Here is a 21200-nt window from a genome sequence, read left to right on the forward strand (position 1 = left end):
ATGAGGACCCTGGGAAATAAACTATTGAATCTTCACTGAATAGGGTAACTGTGCCTGAGAATGTAAACTCCAACTGATTTACATGGAATGCAGATGCGGATTGGTTTTCTATGGTGTTGTTGTTTTCGTTGGTGATCATAGCTACTCAATGTCAATCCACTCTGTGGAGCAACCCAATTTTGTTGGTAATGGTTTCACATATTCTTCCCTTTGAAAGGAATCAAAAAATAATTCACAAGCAAATTAACCACAAGCATTTTGTTTTCAGAATCCATTATGGCGGTTTGCATCATAAGGATACGATCTATTCAAAATAACTCCGCACTGACATTATGGAAAAACTGGATAGATGATTGTGATGCTAAATTGATTCGATGACTCACGCAGTGGTCGTCTGTGGTTTCTCTGTGGTAAATCTGGATATCTCTCCCCAGTAGCCTATCACCTCTACCCCCAGCCTCTCTCTCTCTCTCTCTCTCTCTCTCCGCCCCAAAGCTGAGAGCTAGCATTTGGCTTGCGAGGCTTAATTATTTCACTCTCTCACAGGCTGCCCGACCGCCGAAACACACACAGCTCTCCATCGCTCTTTCTGCTCTGCAAACCAGATATGCCGCCGCTGTTTGCCTTCCTCGGCTGAGGTGGCGACAGACTGGCCCTGTTTAAACGTCATCAGTGCGGGGTAACCTGTTACTGGTGACACGGTCAAACGACTGCAAATGCTCAAGATCCGCACGCAGAATCCCCTGGTCGGATAGGAAGGAAGACGACCGGTCCAGTGATGGGACAGTTTTCGGGAGGATGCTACCTGAGTTTGGGCATCCTTGTATTTCTCTGTTTGCAGTTCCCGGCTACGGTGGCACGAGGTAAGAACAGTTTAGAATGTGTGACTTTTTTGATAGACCAGCTGTACTTGTTGTTGTGTTGTGTTGTGCACGTGCAGGTATTTGCTATAAAGTAGTCAGGGTGTGTTTAATGGTATCCACTTGCACAAGGCTAAACTTTGTCAGTATTATTTGTGTTATTTTAACCGCATTTTAAATACTTCCCCCCTTTCCTGTCAACACAAGTCCGCAGTTATAGCACCTGTTATAGCCTATGCATCTGAGTAATATGGTACAAATAATTGTTCAGCATATCTGACCTTTGACTGATTATTCTAGGGAGTTAAAATGTGTCTATATGCTGCGTTTTATCCCCGGTTTTGAACTGTGTCATGGACCTGTGCCTATGGATCGAAACTGCAACAGGCATGTGAACCAGCACCACGCTCGCGGTTTGATTAACCTCCGCCTTTATTAACTTTTAGACTACAAATGACGTGTAGCCATCAGTTTCTATTTCGAATGTTTTTACGAGAACATTTGTGAATTCAAGCTAGAACATATTTAAAATAACATTTGCTTTCCATGGCCACAAACTGTCAAGATGGTTTGCATGATGCGATGCGCAGCGGGGACACCGGTGGATATAATACGGTGGAGCCTATTCCATCGACCCACAGTGCTGAAGGCTGAAGTGAAGCTACAATTAATCACGCGACAATATTCAAGATAAGACTGACTGACGAGCTGTTCATGATGGTCCAAATGTTTCCCGGAGAGACGCCTTTTGGGCTTTAGTGTGAGTGAATTAAAACGCATTGCGCACCGCGGCGCACCGCTCTGTCAGTTCTTCCATTTGTTGACAGGTGTTGCTGTGATGGTCTTTCCAGGAGAGAGTGATGGGTTCACATCCCAAAACACTGCTCTTTTATGTAACACATAGCCTAGTTGATAGTGACATTTGATTGAGTTGGAAAAGGTTGTAATTGCAACTTAACCTCGTTTGAAAATTTAATTATGTGTTAGGGTGAATAACATGATCATTCGACTGTTTGGTATGATTCGACTGATATACAGTGCATTCGGAAAATATTCAGACCCCTTGACTTTTTCCACATGTTGTTATGTTACAGCATGTTGTGTTAATACCCCATCATGACAAAGCAAAAACAGGTTTATAGAATTTTTAGCAAATTTATAAAATAAAATAAACGGAAATAACACATTTACGTAAGTATTCAGACCCTTTACTCAGTACTTTGTTGAAACCCCTTTGGCAGCGATTACAGCCTCGAGTCTTCTTGGGTATGACGCTACAAGCTTGGCACACCTGTATTTGGGGAGTTTCTCCCATCTTTCTCTGCAGATCCTCTGAAGCTATGTCAGGTTGGATGGGGAGCGTCGCTGCACAGCTATTTTCAGGTCTCCAGAGAAGTTAGATCGGGTTCAAGTCCAGGCTCTGGCTGGGCCACTCAAGGACATTCAGAGACTTGTCCCGAAGTCACTCCTGCGTTGTCTTGGCTGTGTGCTTAGGGTCGTTGTCCTGTTGGAAGGTGAACCTTCGCCCCAGTCTGAGGTCCTGAGCGCTCTTCATCAAGGTTCTCTCTGTACTTTGCTCCGTTCATCTTTCCCTCGATCCTGGCTAGTCTTCCAGTCCCTGCGGCTGAAAAACATCCCCACAGCATGATGCTGCCACCACCATTCTTCACCGTAGGGATGGTGCCAGGTTTCCTCCAGACTTGACGCTTGGCATTCAGGCCAAAGAGTTCAATCTTGGTTTCATCAGACCAGATAATCTTGTTTCTCATGGTCTGAATCCTTTAGGTGCCTTTTGGCAAACTCCAAGCGGGCTGTCATGTGCCTTCTACTGAGGAGTGGCTTCCATCTGGCTACTCTACCATAAAGGCCTGATTGGTGGAGTGCTGCAGAGATGGTTGTCCTTCTGGAAGGTTCTCCCATCTCCACAGAGGAACGCTGTAGCTCTGTCAGAGAGCTACAATTCCTTCGACCTCATGGCTTAGTTTTTGCTCTGACATGCACTGTCAACTGTGGGACCTTATATAGACAGGTGTGTGCCTTTCCATATCATGTCCAATCAATTGAATTTACCACAGGTGGACTCCAATCAAGCTGTACAAACATCTCAAAGATAGTCAATGGAAACAGGATGCACCTGAGCTCAATTTCGAGTCTCATAGCAAAAGGTCTGAATACTTATGTAAATAAGTAAAAACAATTTCTAAAAACCTGTTTTCGCTTTGTCATTATGAGGTATTGTGTGTAGATTGATGAGTATTTTTATTTATTTAATCCATTTTAGAATAAGGTTGTAACGTAACAAAATGTGGAAAAAGTCAAGGGGTCTGAATACTTTCCGAATGCACTGTAAGTCCTGCTATAGGTCTCACTGGACCCTATCACGATGTTCTCCTCCCTGTTGAATCAATCCTGACCTTTTGACACCCACTTAACTTAAACCATCTCTTACAATGAGGCATTTGCAAGTCAATTAGCGAATTAACCCTAAGGATTAGAATCTTGCATATCAAGTATTGAAATCAACTTGAACCTGCATAATATAAATATTAGATTTAGGACTCTATTCAGCTTTAGGGGTTGAGGCTGAGTTGGTTGAGATACAGTGAGATCTTCTACTGTGTATTGGGAGAAGGTGCATTGGTTTGCTTAAGTTCATTAATAAGGCATTGGATCCATCCCCATCCTTTCAGGCTTGTAAATAACACTTATTGTCATTTTCACTCTTCCCTCCTCTGTAATTTCTCTCCTCATTCTTACTGTTTTGGCACCAGTAGCTTCTAACCCTAATGATGTTTGTTGTTCTGCATCTCAATAGAGGATAATGGATATCTCCACACCATGATAAAATTGATCCGAACTTTCAATGTTATTACTGGGCAGCTAATATAAGAATCAATTAATATTGGATGACAGAAATCCCTGATGTTACAGGCCCATAATGGTTGACCTTGGAGATCTCATCCTGTGGCCCCACCTCCTTAGCTGCCTTACTCTGCTCAAAACTTGCATTAGCTGAGCCTGTTTCCAAATACACTAAAAACCCTATTGTGAAACATTCTCTAAAAATCGGGAAACAGTTCAGGCGATCGTTTGGTCTCAGTGAATTTTCAACTTCTGCCCCATTATTAAAGAATCATACATCCTCTGTAGCTCAGCTGGTAGAGCACGGCGCCTGTAACGCCAAGGTAGTGGGTTCGATCCCCGGGACCACCCATACACAAAAAATGTATGCACACATGACTGTAAGTCGCTTTGGATAAAAGCGTCTGCTAAATGGCATATTATTATTATTAGACCAGGCATTTCATATCTGGAGAAGGAGAAAAATTAACTGAAAACAGCTAAGCACAGGCAAAATCCTAGAGGAAAACCTGGTTCAATCTGCTTTCCAACAGACACTGGCAGACGAATTCACCTTTCAGCAGGACAATAACCTAAAACATAAGGCCAAATCTACACTGCAGTTGCTTACCAAGAAGACAGTAATTTTCCTGAGTGGCCTAGTTACAGTTTTGACTTGAATCGGCTTGAAAATCTATGCCAATACTTGAAAATGGCTGTCTAGCAATGATCAACAACCAACTTGAGAGAGTTTGAAGAATTAAAAAAAGAATAATGGGCAAATATGTACAGTGGGGAGAACAAGTATTTGATACACTGCCGATTTTGCAGGTTTTCCTACTTACAAAGCATGTAGAGGTCTGTAATTTTTTACATAGGTACACTTCAACTGTGAGAGACGGAATCTAAAACAAAAATCCAGAAAATCACATTGTATGATTTTTAAGTAATTAATTTGCATTTTATTGCATGACATAAGTATTTGATCACCTACCAACCAGTAAGAATTCCGGCTCTCACAGGCCTGTTAGTTTTTCTTTAAGAAGCCCTCCTGTTCTCCACTCATTACCTGTATTAACTGCACCTGTTTGAACTCATTACCTGTATAAAAGACACCTGTCCACACACTCAATCAAACAGACTCCAACCTCTCCACAATGGCCAAGACCAGAGAGCTGTGTAAGGACATCAGGGATACAATTGTAGACCTGCACAAGGCTGGGATGGGCTACAGGACAATAGGCAAGCAGCTTGGTGAGAAGGCAACAACTGTTGGCGCAATTATTAGAAAATGGAAGAAGTTCAAGATGACGGTCAATCATCCTCGGTCTGGGGCTCCATGCAAGATCTCACCTCGTGGGGCATCAATGATCATGAGGAAGGTGAGGGATCAGCCCAGAACTACACTGCAGGACCTGGTCAATGACCTGAAGAGAGCTGGGACCACAGTCTCAAAGAAAACTATTAGTAACACACTACGCCATCATGGATTAAAATCCTGCAGCACACGCAAGGTCCCCCTGCTCAAGCCAGCGCATCCAGAGGATGAATGGGAGAAGGTCATGTGGTCTGATTAGACAAAAATATAGCTTTTTGGTCTAAACTCCACTCGCCGTGTTTGGAGGAAGAAGAATGATGAGTACAACCCCAAGAACACCATCTCAACCGTGAAGCATGGAGGTGGAAACATCATTCTTTGGGGATGCTTTTCTGCAAAGGGGACAGGACGACTGCACCGTATTGAGGGGAGGATGGATGGGGCCATGTATCGCGAGATCTTGGCCAACAACCTCCTTCCCTCAGTAAGAGCATTGAAGATGGGTCGTGGCTGGGTCTTCCAGCATGACAACGACCCGAAACACACAGCCAGGGCAACTAAGGAGTGGCTCCGTAAGAAGCTTCTCAAGGTCCTGGAGTGGCCTAGCCAGTCTCCAGACCTGAACCCAATAGAAAATCTTTGGAGGGAGCTGAAAGTCCGTATTGCCCAGCGATAGCCCCGAAACCTGAAGGATCTGGAGAAGGTCTGTATGGAGGAGTGGGCCAAAATCCCTGCTGCAGTGTGTGCAAACCTGGTCAAGACCTACAGGAAACATATGATCTCTGTAATTGCAAACAAAGGTTTCTGTACCAAATATTCAGTTCTCCTTTTCTGATGTATCAAATACTTATGTCATGCAATAAAATGCAAATTAATTACTTAAAAATCATACAATGTGATTTTCTGGATTTTTGTTTTAGATTCCGTCTCTCACAGTTGAAGTGTACCTATGATAAAAATTGCAGACCTCTACATGCTTTGTAAGTAGGAAAACCTGCAAAATCGGCAGTGTATCAAATACTTGTTCTCCCCACTGTATATGTATTGACTCGGGGAGGTGAGTACTTATCTAATCAAGATATATTAGTGTTTAATTTTTCATGAATTTGTAATACATGTTAGAATCTTTCTTCCACTTTGACATTACAGAGTATATTGTGTAGATCATTGACCAGAAATTACAATTAAATCCATTTTAATCCCACTTTGTAACACAACAAAATGTGGAAAAAGTAAATGGGTGTGAATACTTTCTGAAGGCACTGTAAATCAGGGATGGGCAACTTTGATGGTATGGGGGCCACACGAAATCTGAACTCATCATGGGGGAGCCGCAGTGGCTTGCGGGTCTGTGTACCCTCATCCGTGACCACACATGCAGTCAGAGCCGGCCCTAGCCTTTTGGGGGGGCCCTAAGCGAAATTTGAAGTTTTAAAGTTAATTTCCTGCAATTTTACACATTTTGCCATGGGGCGTAGGGAAAATGTTGCAGTTTTACAGCTATTTTCCTGCAATTCTACACATTTTGCCATAGGGTGGAGAGAAATGTTTGCAGTTTTTTAATATGATATCTGACTGAGAGTGACAAGAAAATCAATGGGGGCTCCCCGGTCGGTGATTCAACCTTGATTACTGCAAGACTAACTTACATCTGGCTGCATTGGACCTTTAAAGCACGTTTTCTGCAATTCTACACATTTTGCCATGGGGCGGAGAGAGAACTTTGCCATTTTATAACTAATTTCATGCAATTCTACTCATTTTGCTATGGGGTGGAGAGAGAAAAATTCAGACTGCTTATTTTAACATCTTCCTCATCCATGGGTTTATATGGATTTGTGTGTGTGGATTTACAGTGGGGAAAAAAAGTATTTAGTCAGCCACCAATTGTGCAAGTTTTCCCACTTAAAAAGATGAGAGAGGCCTGTAATTTTCATCATAGGTACACGTCAACTATGACAGACAAAATGAGAAAAAAAAATCTATCCAGAAAATCACATTGTAGGATTTTTAATGAATTTATTTGCAAATGATGGTGGAAAATAAGTATTTGATCAATAACAAAAGTTTCTCAATACTTTGTTATATACCCTTTGTTGGCAATGACACAGGTCAAACGTTTTCTGTAAGTCTTCACAAGGTTTTCACACACTGTTGCTGGTATTTTGGCCCATTCCTCCATGCAGATCTCCTCTAGAGCAGTGATGTTTTGGGGCTGTCGCTGGGCAACACAGACTTTCAACTCCCTCCAAAGATTTTCTATGGGGTTGAGATCTGGAGACTGGCTAGGCCACTCCAGGACCTTGAAATGCTTCTTACGAAGCCACTCCTTCGTTGCCCGGGCGGTGTGTTTGGGATCATTGTCATGCTGAAAGACCCAGCCACGTTTCATCTTCAATGCCCTTGCTGATGGAAGGAGGTTTTCACTCAAAATCTCACGATACATGGCCCCATTCATTCTTTCCTTTACACGGATCAGTCGTCCTGGTCCCTTTGCAGAAAAACAGCCCCAAAGCATGATGTTTCCACCCCCATGCTTCACAGTAGGTATGGTGTTCTTTGGATGCAACTCAGCATTCTTTGTCCTCCAAACACGACGAGTTGAGCTTTTACCAAAAGGTTCTATTTTGGTTTCATCTGACCATATGACATTCTCCCAATCCTCTTCTGGATCATCCAAATGCACTCTAGCAAACTTCAGACGGGCCTGGACATGTACTGGCTTAAGCAGGGGGACACGTCTCGCACTGCAGGATTTGAGTCCCTGGTGGCGTAGTGTGTTACTGATGGTAGGCTTTGTTACTTTGGTCCCAGCTCTCTGCAGGTCATTCACTAGGTCCCCCCGTGTGGTTCTGGGATTTTTGCTCACCGTTCTTGTGATCATTTTGACCCCACGGGGTGAGATCTTGCGTGGAGCCCCAGATCGAGGGAGATTATCAGTGGTCTTGTATGTCTTCCATTTCCTAATAATTGCTCCCACAGTTGATTTCTTCAAACCAAGCTGCTTACCTATTGCAGATTCAGTCTTCCCAGCCTGGTGCAGGTCTACAATTTTGTTTCTGGTGTCCTTTGACAGCTCTTTGGTCTTGGCCATAGTGGAGTTTGGAGTGTGACTGTTTGAGGTTGTGGACAGGTGTCTTTTATACTGATAACAAGTTCAAACAGGTGCCATTAATACAGGTAACGAGTGGAGGACAGAGGAGCCTCTTAAAGAAGAAGTTACAGGTCTGTGAGAGCCAGAAATCTTGCTTGTTTGTAGGTGACCAAATACTTATTTTCCACCATAATTTGCAAATAAATTCATTAAAAATCCTACAATATGATTTTCTGGATTTTCTTTTCTCAATTTGTCTGTCATCGTTGACGTGTACCTATGATGAAAATTACAGGCCTCTCTCATCTTTTTAAGTGGGGGAACTTGCACAATTGGTGGCTGACTAAATTCTTTTTTCCCCCACTGTATATGAAATCTTGTTTGTTGTTGGATTTGTTTCTCTCATTTGACATCTCCGTGGGGTATCTTTGATGGCTTAGATGAGCTGTTGTCATTACGAACTACACAGGCACGATTCACTCCATTAGTGATCACTTCAATGTCAAGCCCTTAAAACCGTACCTCTCCAAATTCACACACACTCTCTCTCTCACTCTCTCTCTCTCTCTCCTAACCTCTTTGCCCCCCTCCGCCCATGGGAAACACTTAACTGTCCCCCAGAAAGCTTTCATTTAATAAATATCCCCTCCCTTTCTCCTCAGTTTTTTCCCCTCCCTCCCTCGCAGCTCCTGTCAGTGTAATTTAGTTTCAGCAAATTGTTGCTGTGACAAATGCTTTGGCTCCAGAGCCATTCCTCACCTGATGGAGGGAGGAAGACAGAGCGGGAGAGAGGGAGGGATGGAGAGATAGGGGGACTAGGGAGAGGGGAAGGCAGGAGGGTTGGAGAGTGGCATGCTGGGGTATCTGATGTTATCCGTCATTGCCGTGGCAGCATTCGTCAATAACAGCAAGCATCTGTCACATTGCTCCCTGATGAATTAATTTTAAGAGTAATCAAAAGCAAATAAATATTTATTATAAATTCAATATTTAATGACTTCGAGGGCTGAGGAGACGGGAAAAAGTGTGTGTTTGGAAAGGTTTTGGTTCCGGAAGGAAGAAAGTAAAGATTGGTGCCTGGATGAATCAATGAGTATAAACTTAGACAACATTGATGCCTTTCTTAACATGGCTAGTGCTAGTCCTTGGAGATGTGTGAAAACACCCGCACCACAATCAACCAATGATATGCAGCTAGTGCATAATATATTATTGATGCCATACAGCAAAACTGGTAATACTAATAAATTAATAAGGAACTCATACACTCATACACCTGTGTAAGCCTCATTAAAGCTACAAAATGTCACGGTTCAACCTTAACACGTGAAAACAATACAACAGAACAGATGAACTGGAATGACATTTACTCTCACGGGTGGCCAAGAATAACTATCTCAAAGCAACGCCCCTAATAAGCCACTCCTCCAGTCTTCTGATCTGACCCACTGGGTCATATCTCAATAACCCAGCATTAATAACCCAGCATCAACAACCCAACCTTGCTCTTTTTAAAGAAAGCAACCCAACTAAGTGACCCAATACCTGTAACCCAGCAGTTGGTTCATCCAAACAACCCAGATTTTTGGGGGGTGTAGTTATATACGTGGATATCAACAATATAACCTTTGCCATAAACTTAATCATATGAAACTACTATCATGTAATGTATAGTAATAGGTCAGTGACTTACAGGGACTAGCATTACCTTGACAGTTGAAGTCAGCAAGCTTCAGAGAGGATTGGCTGTATTTTTAAAACACCCCAAAATGTGGTTTACTGATACAACTCAGTCTAGGAAATTATGGACTTAGCCGAGCTCAACCAGGGTGGTTGGAAGGAAATCTATTAATTTGGCGTTGGCAGTGTTTGACACTAGCACTTCGCTAATCATATTAGCATCCTGTGTCTGTCATGGACAAGACAGACTTCTCACACAGGGACCAAGTGAGGCAATACTTGGCAAGGTGGTGGCCCTGACCAGTCATCCGTTCCCAAATCCCCCCATTCCAATTTCGCCATCGGTCCCCCATTTTGTGAATTCCAATGAGGCGTGTTCTCTGTAGCGTGGAAGTGAGGGAGGAAGAAGGACTAGATTGGGAGGTAAAACAATTATTACACTGAACAAAAATGTAAACGCAGAATGCAACAATTTCAAAGGAAATCAGTCAATTTAAATAAATTGACTGATTTTAACATGACTGGGGATATGCATCTGTTGGTCACAGATACCTTAAAAAAATAGGTAGGGGCGTGGATCAGAAAACTAGTCAGTATCTGGTGTGACCAACAAATTGCCTCATGCAGCGCGACACATCTCCTTTGCATAGAGTTGATCCGGCTGCTGATTGTGGCCTGTGGAATGTTGTCCCACTCTGTTTCAATGGCTGTGCGAAATTGTTGGATATTGGCGGGAACTGGAACACGCTCTTGTACACGTCGATCCAGAGCATCCCAAACATGCTCAATGGGTGACATGTCTGGTGAGTATGCAGGCCATGGAAGAACTGGGACATTTTCAGCCTCCAAGAATTGTGTACAGATCCTTATGACATGGGGCCGTGCATTATCATACTGAAACATGAGGTGATGGCGGCGGATGAATGGCACGAAAATGGGCCTCAGGAACTTGTCACGGTAAAACTGTGCATTCAAATTGACATTGATAAAATGCAATTGTGTTCGTTGTCTGTAGCTTATGCCTGCCCATACCATAACCCTACCGCCACCATGGGATTACTCTGTTCACAATTTTGACATCAGCAAACCGCTCGCCCACACAACGCTGTCTGCCATCTGCCCTGTACAGTTGAAACCGGGATTCATCCGTGGAGAGCACACTTCTCCAGCATGCTATTGGCCATCGAAGGCGAGCATTTTCCCACTGAAGTCGGTTACGACGCCGAACTGCAGTCAGGTCAAGAACTGGTGAGGACAATGAGCACACATGAGCTTCCCTGAAACGGTTTCTGACAGTTTGTGCAGAAATTCTTCGGTTGTGCAAACCCACAATTTCATCAGCTGTCCGGGTGGCTGGTCTCAGACGATCCCGCAGGTGAAGAAACCGGATGTGGAGGTCCTGGGCTGGCGTGGTTCCACGTGGTCTGCGGTTGTGAGACCGGTTGGATGTACAGTACTGCCAAATTCTCTAAAAAGATGTTGGAGCTGGCTTATGGTAGAGAAATTAACATTTAATTCTCTGGCGTTCAGCTCTGGTGGACATTCCTGTAGTCAGCATGGCAATTGTACGCTCCCTCAAAACTTAAGCCATCTGTTGTATTGTGTTGTGTTACAAAACTGCACATTTTAGAGTGGATTTTTATTGTCCCCAGCACAAGGTGCACCTGTGTAATGATCATGCTGTTTAATCAGCTTCTTGATATGCCACACCTGTCAGGTGGATGGATTATCTTGCCAAATAAGAAATACTCACTAACAAGGAAGTAAACAAATGTGTGCAAAACATTTTAGAGAAATAAGCTTTTTGTGCATATGGACAATTTCTGGGATATTTTATTTCACTTCATGAAACATGGGAGCAACACTTTACATGTTGCGTTTATATTTATGTTCAGTATATGTTGTCATACACCAGATAGGGGCAGTAAAATGTGTTGTTTTACAGAATCAGCCATAGTAGTACAGCACCCCTGAAGCAAATGAGAGTTACAATTGAAGTCGGGAAGTTTACATACACTTAGGTTGGAGTCATTAAAACTCGTTTTTCAACCACTCCACACATTTCTTGTTAACAAACTATAGTTTTGGCAAGTCGGTTAGGACATCTACTTTGTGCATGACACAAGTAATCTTTCCAACAATTGTTTACAGACAGATTATTTCACTTATAATTCACTGTATCACAATTCCAGTGGATCAGAAGTTTACATACACTAAGTTGACTGTGCCTTTAAACAGCTTGGAAAATTCCATAAAATTATGTCATGGCTTTAGAAGCTTCTGATAGGCTAATTGACATCATTTGAGTCAATTGGAGGTGTATTTCAAGGCCTACCTTCAAACTCAGTGCCTCTTTGCTTGATATCATGGGAAAATCAAAAGAAATCAGCCAAGACCTCAGAAAAAAAATGGTAGACCTCCACAAGTCTGGTTCATCCTTGGGAGCAATTTCCAAATGCATGAAGGTACCACGTTCATCTGTACAAACAATAGTACGCAATTATAAACACCATGGGACCACGCAGACGTCATACCGCTCAGGAAGGAGACGCATTCTGTCTCCTAGAGATGAAAAGTGCAAATCAATCCCAGAACAACATCAAAGGACCTTGTGAAGATGCTGGAGGAAACAGGTACAAAATAATCTATATCCACAGTAAAACGAGTCCTATAATCGACATAACCTGAAAGGCCGCTCAGCAAGGAAGAAGCCACTGCTCCAAAACCGCCATAAAAAAGCCAGACTACGGTTTGCAACTGCACATGGGGACAAAGATCTACTTTTCGGTGTCAGGATGTCAGTGTAATGCGGTAGGACGAAGTCAGGCGCAGGACACAGAGCTAATCGGCAACGTACTTTACTCGTAGGTAACTTCAAATAACATAACCTCCACGCAGGGAGGAAACAAACCAGCTCACCATTCGACAACCAAACATGAACAAACACGCACAACATACAGTGGGAGCCAGAGGGTTAAATAGGGCAATGATCAATGATAATGGGAAACAGGTGTGAACAATCAAGACAAGACAAGTAGAACACAGAAACATAGATCGGTAGCAGCTAGTACTCCGGTGACGACGAACGCCGAAGCCTGCCCGAGCAAGGAGGAGGAGCAGCCTCGGCTGAATCCGTGACATTCTGAGAAATGTCCTCTGGTCTGATGAAACAAAAATAAAACTGTTTGGCCATGATGACCATCGTTATGTTTGGAGGAAAAAGGGGGTTGCTTGCAAGCCGAAGAACAACATCCCAACCGTGAAGCACGGGGGTGGCAGCATCATGCTGTGGGGGTGCTTTGCCTTAGGAGGGACTGGTGCACTTCACAAAATAGATGGCATCATGAGGAAGGAACATTATGTGGATATATTGAAGCAACATCTCAAGACCTCAGTCAGGAAGTTAAAGCTTGGTCACGAATGGGTCTTCCAAATAGACAACGACCCCAAGCATACTTCCAAAGTTGTGGCAAAATGGCTTAAGGACAACAAAGTCAAGGTATTGGAGTGGCCATCACAAAGCCTTGACCTCAATCCTATAGAACATTTGTGGGCAGAACTGAAAAAGCGTGTGCGAGCAAAGAGGCCTACAAACCTGACTCAGTTAAACCAGCTCTGTCAGGAGGAATGGGCCAAAATTCACCCAACTTATTGTGGGAAGCTTGTGGAAGGCTACCCGAAACGTTTGACCCAAGTTAAACAATTTAAAGGCAATATTCCCAAATACTAATTGAGTGTATGTAAACTTCTGACCCACTGGGAATGTGATGAAATAAATAAAAGCTGAAATAAGTCATTCTCTCTACTATTATTCTGACATTTCACATTCTTCAAATAAAGTGGTGATCCTAACTGACCTAAAAAAGGGAATTTTTACTAGGATTAAATGTCAGGAATTGTGAAAAACTGAGTTTAAATGTATTTGGCTAAGGTGTATGTAAACTTCCGACTTCAACTGTAAGTGCCTTGCTCAAGGGCACATCGCCCAATTTTTTTCCTTGTCGGCTCAGTTATTCGAACCAGCGACCTTTCGGTTGCTGGCTCAAAACTCTAACCGCTTGGCTACCTGCCGCCCATATTTACTTGGCTACCTGCCATTCATACATATTTCATAACACCCCTGCCCTGTTTGTCCGTCTGTCGGTTCTCCCAGGCTGATTAGAGTGTTTGTGAGTGTCAGTGTGGTGCAGCATAGCCTCTCGACGGATTAACTCTGACCTCTTCTCATATGGGAAAAAGTCTGTCCTCTGTCCTCTCTCCTCCGTCTGTCTCCTCCGTGACCCGGAAACCGATAAGTGGTTTAGGAGAGTGTCAATATGTTAGCATGTGAACCGAAGAGTGTCCTCCCCTCCTCGATAGCCACCTTTCAGCAAGGGTAGCCATGTGTATCCTACGCGTGTCCTTCACTGAAGAGTTTTGATATCTGCCACACCGCTTTTGAAACAATTGTTTTTATTCGAAGGAGAAAGCATGTAATCATTTTAAAGTCCACGTTCCTTCTCCTCGCCGCCTCTCCTTGATTGCCATTGACCTTTTTGAAAAGGAGGCGAGAGAGGATGGAGGAGAGAAGACGCAGGAGTTGAGCTACCAATTGAGAAAAGGCCCTTGCCTCGATCCCTCTCCTCAGGCAGCGCGGCTTGTAAAACCGACAATGCACTTCCTTACTTACAATAAAATGGGAAATGAATTTCCAAGGCCCTTTGAAGATTTCCTCAACGCTCTCTTTTCAGAAATCAGAAATGCTGAACTCTGCAAAAAAAAATATCTAATGCAATATTAGCATTCAATGGAGGCTTTCAAAATGAGCATTTAGAAGGCTTAAAAGTTTTGCTGGGCAATCATAATCACACGCAATTAAAACTCTAGCTACCTGCTGAAGGTTTTGCATAAACGCTCACTGAAATTCTCATTATTCATTAACACAAACACATATTTATTCTAACAAGTTACCCTTACTTCTAAAAACATTGGAACGTTTCTTTAATTTACCGCATTACAACCTGGATTAGGTGATTCGGCCCCTGCTGCAAAGCCAGGCGCTTTGTTCCTTGTTATGAGAACTGTGTTTTTCTCCCCAGAGAGGGGTTTGCCTTTGTTAGAGTATTTTAGTGGTTGGGTGTATAACAGCAAGCCTCCTGCTGCGCTGCTGTGGTGAGAGACAGAGCACTACGGGACTGAGAGGCACACCTGCGTCTGCAGCAGCTGGTGGAGAGAGCCCTGCAAATTATTGCAAATCCGTTCCGCGCCTCCTGCCTCGCTCCCACTCTACATCTCTCTAGAGAATGCTCTCTCGCTCCCTCTCTACATCCCTCTAGATAATGCTATCTCGCTCCCTCTCTACATCCCTCAAGATAATGCTCTCTCGCTCCCTCTCTACATCCCTCTAGATAATGCTCTCCCGCTCCCTCTCTACATCCCTCTAAATAATGGTCTCTCGCTCCCTCTCTCTATCCCTGTAGATAATGCTCTCTCGCTCCCTCTCTACATCCATCTAGATAATGCTCTCTCGCTCCCTCTCTACATCCCTCTAGATAATGCTCTCGCTCCCTCTCTCCATCTCTCTAGATAATGCTCTCTCGCTCCCTCTCTACATCCCTCTAGATAATGCTCTCGCTCCCTCGCTCCCTCTCTACATCCCTCTAGATAATGCTCTCGCTCCCTCTCTCCATCCCTCTAGATAATGCTCTCTCGCTCCCTCTCTACATCTCCCTGTCTCTTTATACAATTTCCTCCCTTCTCTCTATCTCTCCCTTTCTATCGCTCTCTTTCTCTCTCTCTGATGTGCTATGCCTCTGTGCCGGTGTCTACAACAGGAATGCATTATGGGTTTAATCAGCATATAAAATCGTGCCGCTATGGCACAATGGCACCAGAAATTCAAATGGCGAGGGGGAAAGACACAACCGCACTTGACTGTCTACACCGGAGGTCACCCACCGCACATCAGCTTGTTGTTTCTTTCCCCGACCGTCAGTGAGTAGGTGGCCCAGGGCCCTCCGGTGCTCAGGGTTGGTGGGCGGGTGGGTGAGTCGGTTTACTCCACCGATGACTGTCAACGTAATTCCATTTGCTCCCCCTGATTTACATTTAAATGAAAACAAATTACTATTCATTTAAAAGTGAAATTCGAGCGAGTACGGTAACACGAGCCCCCCGCCTTTATCCACAAGCCGCTTTGTGTTTATTACCATTCAGCCAGAGGTGTTCCTGATTCTTCCTTCCTGTTTATAGGCAGAGGGGATATTGAGTTGAACAGCGGAATCTAAATCTGTTTATCCACTGGGATACTGTTGTAGGTTAACGTCTCCTTACGATGCGTTTGAGTGACAAGGCCGTGGCAAGGTTACACAATGTTGAGTAAAGAGAGGGAACTTGATGAGTGTCTCCTTCAGCCCAAGGACTTCTGTCCTACATTAGGACTGATAACATCTATTGTTTTCATCGATGTGGAGTCCACGGACCGTATTCATCTAAGGCTACCTTTGCTTCGCAACACAGGGAGGCCGAATCGATAAAGATCTCTGTTTCATTTAATCTCATGGTTTTTAAAGCACTCGCTGCTTTTCCTTCAGAGCAGAGGACAAACCAGCCTTGAGTATATATGTACACATTATTATGGCTAGAGAGAGAGAGAGAAAAAAGCAGAGGATGACTTCTGCATAAGTTAACAGTTACATTCTGATGCCCTCAAGTTGAGATTTTGTCTTCGCATCCTTCTGCTGTGCTCTGTGATATCTTGTGTTTGATTGACACATGCCCTTGTATCGCGCCTAGTCACAAGCCCACATACATATTTGATCTACATTTATACTAGTGAGTGATGAGGTTACCAGCGATGTCAAATCACCACTGGAGGATGTGCTGGCACAGCCTTGCATCCAATAGCCCTCTTTCTGAAGTCAAGAGGTGATGCGAGCAGCATCTTAGAGGGAAAAAGGGTCCGTTTTTTTCTGGTGTACGATTCTTGTAAGTTTCAGTTTGATCCCCTACTCCAAACATAGCGGCTACACATGTCCTGACAAGGCTTGTGTTCACCACAATAAAGTAAACACATCTCAAATTGAAATGTGAAGTTGTAGTGAACAGCCCTCAAATTGAAATGTGGAAATTGAGAAGAGCGACCAGCACCAGTAACAACTTGTGTGGCTACCTCCACAGACACATTTACCCTCTAAATACACCTCCGCTGTCTTCAACCAGGATCTCAGCGATCACTGCCTTACTGCCTCCGTCCGTAATGGGTCCATGGTCAAACGACCACCCCTCATCACTGTCGAACGCTCCCTAAAACACTTTAGCGAGCAGGCCTTTCTAATTGACCTGGCCCGGGTATCCTGGATGGATATTGACCTCATTCCGTCAGAAGAGGATGCCTGGTTGTTCTTTAAAAGTGCTTTCCTCTCAATCTTAAATAAGCATGCCCCATTCAAAAAATGCAGAACTAAGAACAGATATAGCCCCTGGTTCTCCTCAGACTTGACTGCCCTTGACCACCACAAAAACATCCTGTGGCGTACTGCATTAGCATCGAACAGCCCCCGCGATATGCAACTTTTCAGGGAAGTCAGGAACCAATATACACAATCAGTTAGGAAAGCAAAGGCTAGCTTTTTCAAACAGAAATTTGCATCCTGTAGCACTAACTCCAAAAAGTTTTGGGACACTATAAAGTCCATGGAGAATAAGAGCACCTCCTCCCAACTGCCCACTGCACTGAGGCTCGGAAACACTGTCACCACCGATAAATCTACAATAATCGAGAATTTCAACAAGCATTTTGCTATGGCTGGCCATGCTTTCCACCTGGCTACCACTACCCCGGCCACCACCTCTGCACCCTCCGCTGCAACTTGCCCATGCCTTGGTTTCTCAAATGACTGCCTCGCCTGGTTCACCAACTACTTCTCAGATAGAGTTCAATGTGTCAAATCAGAGGGCCTGTTGTCTGGACCTCTGACAGTCTCTATGGGGGTGCTACAGGGTTCAATTCTCGGGCCGACTATTCTCTGCGTATATCAATGATGTCGCTCTTGCTGCTGGTGACGCTCAGATCCACCTCTATGCGGACGACACCATTTTGTATACATATGGCCCTTCCTTGGACACTGTGTTAACAAACCTCCAAACGAGCTTCAACGCCATACAACACTCCTTCCATAGCCTCCAACTGCTCTTAAACACTAGTAAAACTAAATGCATGCTCTTCAACTGAACGCTGCTTGCACCCGCACACCCGACTAGAATCACTACTCTCTGCGGGTCTGACCTAGAGTATGTGGACAACTACAAATACCTAGGTGTCTGGTTAAACTGTAAACTCTCCTTCCAGACTCACATTAAGCATCTCCAATCAAAAGTTGGATCTAGAATCAGCTTCCTATTTCGCAACAAAGCCTCCTTCACTCATGCTGCCAAACATGCCCTCGTAAAACTGACTATCCTTCCGATCCTTGACTTCGGCGATGTCATTTACAAAATAGCCTCCAACACTCTACTCAGCAAATTGGATGTAGTCTATCACAGTGTCATCCGTTTTGTCACCAAAGCCCCATATACTACCCACCATTGTGACCTGTACGCTCTTGTTGGCTGGCCCTCACTACATATTCGTCGCCAAACCCACTGGCTCCAGGTCATCTATAAATCACTGCTAGGCAAATCCCCGTCTTATCTTAGCTCGCTGGTCACCATTGCAACACCCACCCGTAGTCTGCGCTCCAGCAGGTATATCTCACTGGTCATCCCCAAAGCCAACACCTTTGGCCGCCATTCCTTCCAGTTCTCTGCTGCCTATGACTGGAACGAACTACAAAAATCTCTGAAGCTGGAGACTCTTATCTCCCTCACTAACTTTAAGCGTCAGTTGTCAGAGCAGCTTACCGATCACTGCACCTGTACACAGCCATTCTGAAATTAGCCCACCCAACTACCTCATCCCCATATTGTTATTTATTTTGCTAATTTGCACCCGAGTATCTCTATTTGCACATCATCTTTTGCACATCTATCATTCCAGTGTTAATACGAAATTGTAACTATTTTGCACTATGGCCTATTTATTGCCTTACCTCCATAATTTACTATATTCGCACACACTGTATATATATTTTCTGTTGTATTTTTGACTTTATGTTTTGTTTACCCCATATGTAACTCTGTGTTGTTTTTATCGCACTGCTTTGCTTTATCTTGGCCAGGTCGCAGTTGTAAATGAGAACTTGTTCTCAACTGGCTTACCTGGTTAAATAAAGGTTAAATAAAATAAAATAAAATAAAAACAGACCGGTATGTTTGTAACTACAATGCCTTGCAAAAGTATTCAACCCCCTTGGTGTTTTTCCTATTTTGTTGTATTACAACCTGTAATTTAAATGGATTTTTATTTGGATTTCATGGAATGGACATACACAACATAGTCCAAATTGGTGAAGTGAAATGAAAAAGATAACTTGTTTCAAAGAATTCTAAAAAATAAATAACGGAAAAGTGGTGCGTGCATATGTATTCACCCCCTTTGCTATGAAGCCCCTAAATAAGATCTGGTGCAACCAATTACCTTCAGAAGTCACATAATGTGTTAAATAAAGTCCACCTGTGTGTAATCTAAGTGTCACATGATCTGTCACATGATCTCAGTATATATACACCTGTTCTGAAAGGCCCCAGTGTCTGCAACACCACTAAGGAAGGGGCACCACCAAGCAAGCGGCACCATGAAGACCAAGGAGCTCTCCAAACAGGTCATTGACAAAGTTGTGGAGAAGTACAGATCAGGGTTGGGTTATAAAAAAAATATCAGAAACTTTGAACATCCCAAGGAGCACCATTAAATCCATTATAAAAAAATGGAAAGAATATGGCACCACAATAAACGTATAGATTGCTGTACACCAGCGTAACCCATCCAACTTGAAGGAGATGGAGCAGTTTTGCCTTGAAGAATGGGCATTAATACCAGTGGCTAGATGTGCCAAGCTTATAGAGACATACCCCAAGAGACTTGCTGTCACGCCCTGACATTGAGATCTTTAGTTGGGTTGGTCAGGGTGTGAAATCTAATTTATATATTTCTATGTTGGCCGGGTGTGGTTCCCAATCAGAGGCAGCTGTCGGTCGTTGTCTCTGATTGGGGATCATACTTAGGCAGCCATGTTGCCTACCTTAGTTGTGGGATCTTGTTTCTGTTTGGCTTGTTTGATGTTTAGCCTCTTGAACTTCACGTTCTGTTGGATTTTGTTATTTTGTCAGTGTTTATTAAAATAAATGACTATGTACGCATACCACGCTGCACCTTGGTCCGATCCTTTACACAACGGACATGACAGAAGATCCCACCACCAACAGACCAAGCAGCTTGGCCAGGAGGAGCAGACATGCTGGACACAGGTGGGGAAAACATTCTGGACATGGGAGGAGATATTGGCCGTTACGGGACCCTGGGCGAAGGAAGAAGCCCAGACAGCAAGAAAAAAAACGGCGACTCAAAAGGTCTCGATCACGAAGGAAGCCCGAGGCAGCCCCAAGAAAACATTTTGGGGGGGCACACAGGGTGGTTGGCGGAGCAGCAGGAGGCCCTGGAAGGGCTGATTTTGGAGAGGGAGATAGCTATAGAAGAAGCCGCTACGATAGATGCCCTCCAAGACCTGCAGCTCAGTACTCTGAGAGAGGAGACCACCGCCTTACGGGAGCTGTTAGTTAAGAGGGAGCAGGAGCTCTCCCTTCAGAAGGAAGCGCTGCAGGAGGCCCACAGGGAGAAGGAGTCAGTGGATGCACGGAGAGAGGAGCTGGCCAGGCAACAGGTGGAGCTGAGAGAGGAGTTAACCCTCCAGCAGCAGAGAGCTCGGTCCTTAGAGCAGAGGCTGGCTGAGCCAGATTGAGCAGAGCCAACTCCCCGCACTCACTTTGAGGAGCATGTGACCGTGCAGGCACCAGGCTATGCGCCGGCTTTACGCACTGTGCTGCCAGTGCGCCTTCACAGACCGGTACGGCCCATGCCTGCTCCTCGCACCAAACCAGTGGTGCGTGTCTCCAGTCCGGTACGGCCCGTACCTGCTTCTCGCACCAAACCAGTGGTGCGTGTCCCCAGTCTGCTACGGCCTGTTCCTGCTCCTCGCACCAAACCAGTGGTGCGTGTCTCCAGCCCGGTCAGCTGCTCCACTCCAGTGCCAGAGCAGTCCGCTCCACTGGTGCCTAGTCCAGCTCCTTATATAGATAGGTGTGTGCCTTTCCAAATCATGTCCAATCAATTGAATTTACCACAGGTGGACTCCAATCAAGTTGTAGAAACATCTCAAGGATGATAAATGGAAACAGGATGCACCTGAGCTCAATTTCAAGTCTCATAGCAAAGGATCTGAATACTTATGTAAAGAAGGTATTTCTGTTTTTTATATTTTAATAAATTTGC

The 21200-nt window shown here is 44.2% G+C and overlaps 1 protein-coding gene across 4 annotated transcripts in view; it reads left to right on the forward strand.

Annotated features, from left to right (window-relative positions):
- Positions 1-483: 483 nt before the first annotated feature.
- Positions 484-21200, forward strand: part of LOC121582606 (netrin receptor UNC5D-like) — a 330437-nt gene continuing 309720 nt past the window's right edge. For all 4 annotated transcript variants that reach the window (XM_045225089.1, XM_045225090.1, XM_045225092.1 and 1 more), the window contains exon 1: positions 484-863. In XM_045225089.1, coding sequence (XP_045081024.1) covers positions 779-863 — 85 coding nt within the window. In that variant the 5' untranslated portion in view covers positions 484-778. The remainder of the gene's footprint in view (positions 864-21200) is intronic.

The sequence above is a fragment of the Coregonus clupeaformis genome, chromosome 15 (assembly GCF_020615455.1).
Source record: "Coregonus clupeaformis isolate EN_2021a chromosome 15, ASM2061545v1, whole genome shotgun sequence".
Classification (NCBI taxonomy): domain Eukaryota; kingdom Metazoa; phylum Chordata; class Actinopteri; order Salmoniformes; family Salmonidae; genus Coregonus; species Coregonus clupeaformis.